The following is a 9,223-nucleotide window of genomic DNA, read 5'->3' as shown; positions in this document are numbered from 1 at the left end:
CCGAGAACTACTATTTTACTAATGCCCAAGGGGTTTATGATGATTTCCGGACTGAGTGAGGCCGATGGCCATATGTGAGGATATGCCGAGTGATATGAGGCCGAGGGACTGAGTTACCATTTATGCAACGCAATGGCTTGAGTGATGTGAGGCCGAGGGCCTGAGATACTTTATATGCCACGCGGTGGCTTGAGTGATGTGAGGATATGTTGAGTGATGATGCCACGAGGTGGCTTGATATAGCGCTTGGGTCGTAAGGGGCCCTCCGGAGTCTGCACACCCATAGTGAGTGCGGGTACCCATGTGATTGTGAGTGATTGATGCTATGCCCGAGGGGCTGATACTATTCTGAGAGTGAGCCCGAGGGGCTGATACTATGCTGAGCGATTGATACTATGCCCGAGGGGTGGATTTCTACTTGTTATTTACCTGTTAAATTACCGGTTTTACTTGTTTTAAAAGGAATATCATTTGATCTCTTCACTGATTTACTGCTTTAAGTGATTTTTACTGCTAGATATGGAATTGCTTTGTGCTTTTACGTGTTTTCATACTTTCAGCCATTATTTATAATTATTACTCACTGAGTCGGAGTACTCATATTAATCCCTACACCGTGTGTGCTGATTCAGGCATAGCAGAGTCCGCACCTGAGCGCTGATTCCTTTCAGGCTAGGCAGTGATTTGGAGTTACGAGGTAGCTGTTGACGTCCGCAACCCCTTGTCTCTCTTATCCTCTATCATTTATGTTTTCTTCAGACTGTTGTATCGGATTTCGTACTTTGTAGACCTATAGCAGATTCTGTAGTAGCTCATGACTTGTGACACCCCGGTTTGGGCTGTGTCGGGATGGTTCTTGCGGTTATTGCCGTTAAATTTCGCAATTTATGAGTATTATATTATATGTTATTACTGTTTATGATGATTAACTGTTTAAAAAAGGTGTTTCATTTTGGTCTGGTTGGCCTTGTCTTCACGAGAGGCGCCATCACGACCGGGTTCGGGGATTGGGTCGTAACACTTATGCTAGGTCAATGTTTGATAAATATAAATCTATGGAAACAACAGGTTGTGAAACTGCTCCTTCTACTTCTAAGTCTACGGCAGAAGTTTTATAGGAAGATATGGATGATATAACATGTTTTGAGATTTGAAAGTTCTACTAATAAAATAAAAGGCTCTAAGCGTTGGTTTTTTTTATGAATTGTCTTAATTACTTAATACTTTGAAATTATATTAAATAAATTATAACTATATTATAAATTTATAATTACTATAATATTTCATTACAAGTCTTTTGTTTTAATATTTTATAATTCTTTACTTAGTTTCCTAATTTCCGTTTTAACATTTAAGTTTGTTAAATAAGTCAAAAAACTAGCCATTGCAAACTTTAAAAACTTAGTCATTTTCAAAAAAACTAGATGTTTTAAAAAAAAAACTACACTTAAGGCCTACGAACCCGTCCCATCCCGTCCCGTCTCGTTTGTTAGTGGGACGGGATGGGACGACCGTTTCGTCCCGTTTGTCCCGTCCCATTTCGTCTCGTCCCGCCACCGTCCCGTTTAAATGTCGTTCCGTTCCATTAATTTTGTCCCGTCCCGTTGGACAGCCATATCAAGTATGAAGATCTTGGTTTAAGGGAGGCTTTTGGAAATTAAACCAAGATTAATTAGTATTCCTAAGTTGTCTAGGATTTGATATTTGGTAGTTTATTTAATTCATGTCTAGTTAGGTTTTGTTTACCAATTTTATATTGGAATAAATTTTTGATTTTGTAGTATTATAAATAGGGATGCTACTACATATTTTCTATGGTGGAGAGGTAGTTATAATGTAGATAGATTCTAAGAGTTTATGAGTGGTGAAAAAGTCTCCTACCAAGTTCTCTCGGTAGTTTAATGAATTAATATTATATAACTTTTGTTGAATTTTTTGCTTGTGCCTAAATTGTTAAGCGGATATTTTCAATCCTTCACTAACAATACGAATGAAATACGACTGGTAACAATTACCCATACAAGTCACGGAATAAGCTAATTTCTGAATAAAAAGATCCAATTTTTAATTTTTTAAATAAATCGTACAGTAGTACTTTTTTTTTGTTGGTAAAGGCAGGAAAATATTCATTCATATTAAGTCATTACAAGGACGTTGGTTTAATCTAGAAGTCCAAACACCAATGTGGAGCTGAGGCTAAAGTATATTCAGATTTATAAATAGTAATTGAAAAATAGTCACAATATAAAAAATAATTAAAATTTAATTATTTTTTATATAAAAATAAATTTGAATGAAAATATTGCTCAAAATTCAAAAATATTCTAATATAATATATTGGAGTTCGAATTTTTAAATGTGAACTTCCAACATAATATAGTGAAGTTACATCATAATATGCCGTAAGTTCATACATATATACACGTGCTCCAATTACCAATATATTATGATGTAACTTTGCAAATGGTGATTATTTTTCAATTATCAATGCGAAAACTGGACCTGGACCGTACTTACTATTTTGAGTAAGATTCAGGTACTTTAGTTTGAATCCATGGCACATGGTTCCCCATCTTCACTCTTTCACCACCTCAATATTTTCAGGCAACTTGTGCTATAACCAGTCAACGACTTCGATCTCTATCAACTAGAGCCTTTTTACAGACATCGGAAGATAAAAATGTTTTCAGGTAATTAAGCTTCATATTGTGATTCTCTTTTTCTTTTATAAATATATTTATGCTAAAGTCTGTCCATAAGTCTATTCATCTCTTGTTACTTTGCTTAGTTATTTTCTGCAGAAATGGAGGCTTAACACTGCTTGTATTATGTTTTTGGAGCGTTTGACTTTTGAATTTGCACTCTCAATTTTTATTTTTATTTTTAGCAGAAGTGTTTGTTCGAGCAATTGAGCTGAATCTAAAAAAATAAAAAAAAGATAAAGTTACTTTTTTATTGAAGGTTTTCAATTTTTGAAGAAGAAACTTTGAGGGTTTTTCTTCCAAATCTTTCTAAACAATGGAGTTTTTGGAGCTAAATTATTTGTTTTAATACAAATGTGGAAAATGGAGTTATTCAATTTCATCACAGAGAATGTGTTGAAGTCCCACATCGATTGCGGGAAAGAAAATTGGTGGTTTTGGGCAATTCTCGCCTCTTGAGCAAGCTTTTGGATGCTCCACATTGTTTGTATTTCCAAGATATTTATCATGTTAACCTGAACTGTGATTTTTGCCTATTTTTATGTTATCTCCAAATGTAATTGCGAGAGAATAATGATCCTATTGTTTTCCAGGCATGCTCGAACGAGGAAAGATGGTATTGAAACTACCGAATATTGTCCAAAATAAACGACTGCCTATTGTGATTGCATTTTTTCTCTTCATTTCTGTTTTATACTTGGTTTTGTATCGAGAAAATGGAGAAAAACCCGGTTCATCATCTGAGATATTAAACCAGAATTGGGATAACTTTAGCTCTGTGGTTAAGTTAGACCCCATAGTAGAGTTCAGGAATGGCACAGATATGATATGGCAAATCCCTGACTCACCTAAAGCAATTCTTTTTCTTGCACATGGTTGTGATGGTAAAGCAGCTAACTTTTGGGATAGATCATCTAAGTGCCCGAATTGTGTCGGTCTACCTGAAGAGAGGCTTCTTACACTTAATGCTTTAGCTAGGAAATTTGCAGTTATCGCGGTATCAAGTGCTGAGGCGTGCTGGTCGTTCAAAGAGGAAAGATTTGTCGTCAAAGATATTATTGAGTGGTGGATTGCTAAACAAAAGCTTCAACATTTGCCTCTTGTAGCTTTGGGTGCTTCCTCTGGAGGATACTTTGTTTCAATTCTCGCGACTGATTTAAGATTTAGTAGCATCACGGTCATGATTATCGAAGGATTGTATGATCAAATGGAGATTCCAGAGAGTTATCCGCCCACCCTTTTTGTGCACATGCCAAAAGATAAGAGTAGGATGCAGAAACTAGAACGATTCGCGATACTCCTGAAGGGAAAAGGCATTGATGTTGCAGAAGTTAAATGCTTGGAGTTTCCTTTGTCGCCTAATCTGTTTGCTGATAGAATCCCTGGTATTGATGTTGCTACCTCGGCGAAGTTGTTTAATCTATTCCAGGAAAAAGGTTTCGTTGATAAGAATGGTTTCATGACAAATGATGGGCGTGATATACATTGGAACAAGACTCTCCAAGAGAGAGGGATTGTTCTCCCGGATAAGTCCTTAGCAAAGCACATTGAAGAGGAAATGAACCTTGCATTTGCTTTTCATGAAATGACCAGCATGCAATCTGAGCAAATCTTCAACTGGTTTGAGACTCATTTGAGCTAATCAGGTCTTCTTCCTGCGTAATTTCTTCTAACAGCGCGGGGAGAATTTCACTCACTCTGCTTTGGACTACTGACAGCGGACCTGAATAATGTCGTTTGGTGCTAATAATATTTTGACCAGGTTCCGTTCCACTTACTGTGCTTGCATTGTGATGGAAAATACTTTCTGGACTATCATACTGTTTGGCTACTGAATGTATTGTTCTGGAGTTGTATTGTTGGTTGATTTTTCAATTGTAGATATGTTATATGAATAGTTCTACACTTTTTAAAAGCTTATAATGTGGTGAACAAAAGGTCTAATGTTGTACCATTGCTTCTTTAATACTGCGGGGTTGCTTTTTGCCAACCCTGCTACTCATAATCAAAACCTATGTTGCACGGACTCTCCAAAATGATACCGCACCCTTGTCGGATCCTTAAAAAATGTACTACTTTTGGAGGATCCGACACGCACGCGGAGAAATTTTTGGAGAGTCCGACCAACATAGATCAAAACTATTCATTACAATTTTCCTTTGAGCAATCTTTTCAACATCTCATGAAAACTACTGAATCTTTTGTTTGCTTTATTACATTTAGATCTTGATTTATTTGTTTGTTTTAACCTTTAAGCCATCGGTGTGCCTTAAAAACCAGAATCAAACTGGTATGATGAAGTTTAGAACTGAAATATGATATGAACTCACCAACCACAGGTTGTTGTTTAGTGGTTTCAGTTTTTGATGTTTTAGCAGACAGAATAACCTTGTGAATATAGTAAGTAATTTTTTGAACTTTTTTGGATCAAACTGTTGTCATCTACTTGTGCAAGTTAAACATGAATGAAATTTTTGGGAAAAGTGACTGATTAGGTTATGCAAACCAATGACTTGCCCAGAGCTTGGGTAATTATCTTAATGAAAATGTCTCTGAAATGAGAAATGTATCTTATGTTACCCTTTTCGCACAGAGTTTTCTTACATTGACTTGTGGTTCCACTGCAAGTTTTAAATTTTAACAGCTTATTTGCAAAGGTAAAAGTCTTGGATTATCATCCGAACACAAATAATGCACAGGCAATTATGGATAATTGTTTTGGAGCTTGGTTTATGAACTAACACTACAATGGGAGAAAACATTACATTTGTTTTCGTCTGCTCCTTTTTTGTGCCAGGGAGAGTTTCGGAGGTTACAGGTTCAAGCTACAGAAACAGCCTCTTACAGAAATACAAGGTAAAACTGCATATGATAGATAAAATATGGTCAATTCTTTCCCCGGACTCCCTACATAGCGGAAGCCGCATACAATAGACACAATATGGTCAATTCTACTGCTTAATTATTTTTCTCCTATCGATAAACGTTGTTGAGTCTATTGGAAACAACCTTTCTACCTCCACAAGGTAGGGGTAAGATCTGCGTACACACTACTCTCCTCAGATCCGACTATGTGGGATTATACTGGATATGTTGTTGTTGTTGTTGATAAACTTTGTTGAAGAAAGATCATCTAACCTCGATAAGTTCTTTTCAATTTATATAGGTTGTACGACGTGTGCCTGTCTCTCTTTTCAACTTTGGTCAATTACGGTTTATTAATTTTGACAAAACCACAGAGTTCTTGTGGAGATTCTGAGAAGCAGCATGTTGACCTAATACAATACTATGTTATTGTTTATTTGGACATATGATTTCTTTACCGAGAAGACATTCAAATATTTGTGAAATCTGCATAAGGCAATCTAACGCATAGCACATCAGAGTAATAATTTACATATACCTGATTATAAGTTGGCATCCTCTTGAGACATTAAGATTCAACCCTAAAGCAAACTCACAGGAAATCACAATGAAACTGGACATAGCAAGATACACAGTGACTATGGATATATTAGTGTTTCAAGTTTTGGGCTTGAGTCGACCCTCGTTGGCTAACTTGAATATCCGCGCCTGAGCTGCTGCAGCCTTGTCTGAACTGAGTGCTGCAACAAAACTATCCCTAACTTGTTTGGTACTGTAAGCGAAATTCTTGCTCCCCATGGAGTTCAGCAAAGAAGCTGTTCCTTCCCTGTAGAGTTCCCCAACGCCATCGGCACGAGGGTTTGAAAGTGCTTGCAGCAGGTTCAAGTTTCCCCCGAACCCTGGAGCACCAGCCACACCAAATGCACTACCAACAGTTGCCCACCAGCCAAACAAACCCCATATTAGAGCCGGGTTTGTCCTCCAGTAACTGCAATTCATAACATTTCATGTTAGACTATGCTGCATATTGCAATTGGCTGCATGTAAAGCTGATGACACAATTCACTTACTCAAGTGGGAAAGGTGGTGAGTTGGGATCAAATAGAGGTGGAGGTATGTAAATACCAGGGGTGCTTGGAATGCCTGGGTCGATGATTGGAGTAGTTGGTGGGGTTAGAATTGTGGGAAAACCGGGGGTACTAGGTGTGGGAAAACTTGGAGGGCTTCCCCCAAAAGTTGGAGGGGAGGGATAGATGTAGCCGCCCGAAGGTGGTGAATAGGGGTCAAATGGAGCTGAAGGTGTGGATATCCCAGGAATGCTCGGAGTGCCAGGGCCAATGATAGGAGTAGTTGGTGGGGTTACAATGGTTGGTGTGGACGGGGTGCTAGGTGTAGGAATACTTGGAGGAGTTCCACCATAAGTTGGAGGGGAGGGATAGTAACCACCCCTAGAAGGTGGTGAATTTGGGTCAAATGGAGGTGGTGGTACGGAGACGCCAGGAGTGCTTGGCGTGCCTGGGCCAATGATAGGAGTAGTTGGTGGGGTAGGTGTGGAGGGAGTACTTGGAGGAGTTCCAGCAGAAGTTGGAGGGGATGGATAGTAACCACCTCCACGACCTCCAGAAGGAGGAGGCGGAGTGGGACTACGACGCCCCCCTCTACTTGGAGGATTACCACAATTAGCAGGCGGTGTTCGACCACTGCCTCCTTGAGAGGATGGTGTTCTTGAGCCGCCTCCTGAGCCATGTGATGGAGATGTTGGCGAAGCTGTCATAAAATATATAAAATTGTGAGATTGAAGGAGATTTGCATGAACATGTCTACAAGCAAAAATCCAGTCCAAATTTGGAAAAACATCCTATTATCCTGGATATCTTGACTCAGCAAACATTTAGAAGTAATGAAAACATTTCTTATTTGTCCTTCAAAGGGGAGCCTTTACGTAACTGGTAAAGTTGTTGCCATGTGACCAAGGAGGTCACGGGTTCGAGCTGTGGAAACAGTCTCTTGCACAAATGCAGGGTAAGGTTGCGTACAACAGACCTTGTGGTCCGGCCCTTCCCCAGACCCACATCATAGCGGGAGCTTAATGCACCGGGCTTCCCTTTTAGTTCAATATCTATGCAAATACTAAGCTTATAAAGTAGTTAAAAGAAAGCAGCTTATGGCAATATCTTGAAAATTGCCAGTGACAAAAGACTGAAGCAAAAAACAGCATGACATAGAGAGGTAAGGAGAGACATCTTGGACTTCTGATATTTGGGTCCGGAGAGTGATCGGTTTTTTGTTCTTCAAACGTTGCAGTAGACATGACAGGAATGAGCAAATTCTGTGAGAGCAAAGCGGCAACTGCAGCCCACAGGATTAGAGAAGTTTGCATGTTTTTCTCCTTCACCATCTTGGTTTGCTCTCAAGGAAACTAAAGGAGAGAAAAGAGAATGAATAAGAGGGAGTTGTTGTGGGATTGGGGTGGTGGTGGTGGTGGTTTGTTAAAGAGTTTAACTTATGTCTAGTGATACAAGAGAAGAGCTGTATATATAAAGAGTAATGAGGACAGAAGTTAATATAAGCAGGTGAAAGAGTTTGAGGTTAGCTGTATATGTTGCAGGTTGCATTTAAGGTGTCATTTAAATCTCATATTGCAGAATATGGACAAAGGTCCTTAATTACTCTAAACATATCCAAGTATGTCATTTGTCATGTGATCATGAGGTCACAGGTTCAAGCCGTGAAAACAGCCTCTTTGAGAAATGAAGGCTAAAGTATACACCCTTGAGGTCTAGCCCTTTTACGGACCCCACGCATAGCGGGAGCTTAGTGCATCGGGCTGTGCTTTATATCCAAGTATGTCATTGTCACAAATTCAAAATACTTTCCATAGTCCCAGTTATAAAATATATGACCATATAAACACTTTCTGGTTAGGAGAATCTCTTTCTACAATTGCCTGTATTATTATGTGGGAATACTGAAATATGTCCAAGTCATATGCTCTGCTGTTACTTGATGTAAATCTCACTGTATATGTGAATATAGTGAGAGGATTGCAGGTAGAGTATCATACCGGCTTTAAGTTTAATTGGTAGAAAGTTGAAATTGTATCACTTACAAATATAACGGTGATATTGAAAGTCCGAGCCCTACTAAGCCTACCATACCCTTCTCTACAATGTAGTTGAAGTACCTATCACCCTACAGATCTCAATCTAGCGACGACATCTGGAACCCCACTACTATCATTGTCCTTCACATACGCCTTTATAATAATCATTGACCTACACTCTTCCGGAAGAGCCAGCTCCGATAAGGCAATACGGTGTAATATATGAAGCAGCTGAGTCATAGCTCTTTGATCGCTATATTCTTGTGATAGTGAAGGTTATATATATATATATATATATACACACACAGAGAGAAACTGCACTGATACAGTTGAATCCAGGTCCTTTTTCTTGGAATCTGCTTGTTTAAGCTCAACTGAGCTGATAGCACTCCTATTTTATGTGTTTTCTCCACTAACACACACTCTTATTTTGAGTTTAAGTAGTAAATATGAGAATTTCCACAAAGGAAACACTTGGAAAAGAATGGTATGAGTAAGACCAGTTTTGGCTGACATAATTAATACTCCTATGAGACTTGATGCCTTCTCAGAC

At 38.7% G+C, this 9,223-nt stretch overlaps 2 protein-coding genes across 2 annotated transcripts; one reads left to right on the top strand and one right to left on the bottom strand.

Annotated features, from left to right (window-relative positions):
- Window positions 1-2,571: 2,571 nt before the first annotated feature.
- LOC104246802 (uncharacterized) lies at window positions 2,572-4,656 on the top strand. The gene is made up of 2 exons (XM_009802686.2): window positions 2,572-2,690; window positions 3,296-4,656. Exons 1-2 carry the CDS (start codon window positions 2,681-2,683, stop codon window positions 4,342-4,344), a joined length of 1,059 nt encoding a protein of 352 aa, XP_009800988.1. The 5' UTR covers window positions 2,572-2,680; the 3' UTR covers window positions 4,345-4,656.
- Window positions 4,657-5,972: 1,316 nt separating this feature from the next.
- On the bottom strand, window positions 5,973-8,072 carry LOC104246801 (protodermal factor 1). Its single transcript, XM_009802685.2, has 3 exons — window positions 7,809-8,072; window positions 6,638-7,334; window positions 5,973-6,555 (listed from the first exon to the last, which is right to left on the bottom strand). Exons 1-3 carry the CDS (start codon window positions 7,963-7,965, stop codon window positions 6,225-6,227), a joined length of 1,185 nt encoding a protein of 394 aa, XP_009800987.1. The 5' UTR covers window positions 7,966-8,072; the 3' UTR covers window positions 5,973-6,224.
- Between the last annotated feature and the right edge of the window lie 1,151 nt (window positions 8,073-9,223).

Source organism: Nicotiana sylvestris, chromosome 8, assembly GCF_000393655.2.
Source record: "Nicotiana sylvestris chromosome 8, ASM39365v2, whole genome shotgun sequence".
In the NCBI taxonomy this organism is placed as follows: domain Eukaryota; kingdom Viridiplantae; phylum Streptophyta; class Magnoliopsida; order Solanales; family Solanaceae; genus Nicotiana; species Nicotiana sylvestris.
This window is presented reverse-complemented; position numbering and strand designations above follow the sequence as displayed.

Bases quoted from the DNA above. Each gene is read 5' to 3' on its own strand.
- LOC104246801 (XM_009802685.2), bottom strand. From the start codon at position 7,965: ATGGTGAAGGAGAAAAACATGCAAACTTCTCTAATCCTGTGGGCTGCA. The intron at 7,335-7,808 runs GTCTCTCCTTAC...ATTTTATGACAG, and splicing joins AAATATCAGAAGTCCAAGAT to CTTCGCCAACATCTCCATCA. The intron at 6,556-6,637 runs GTAAGTGAATTG...TATGAATTGCAG, and splicing joins TCACCACCTTTCCCACTTGA to TTACTGGAGGACAAACCCGG.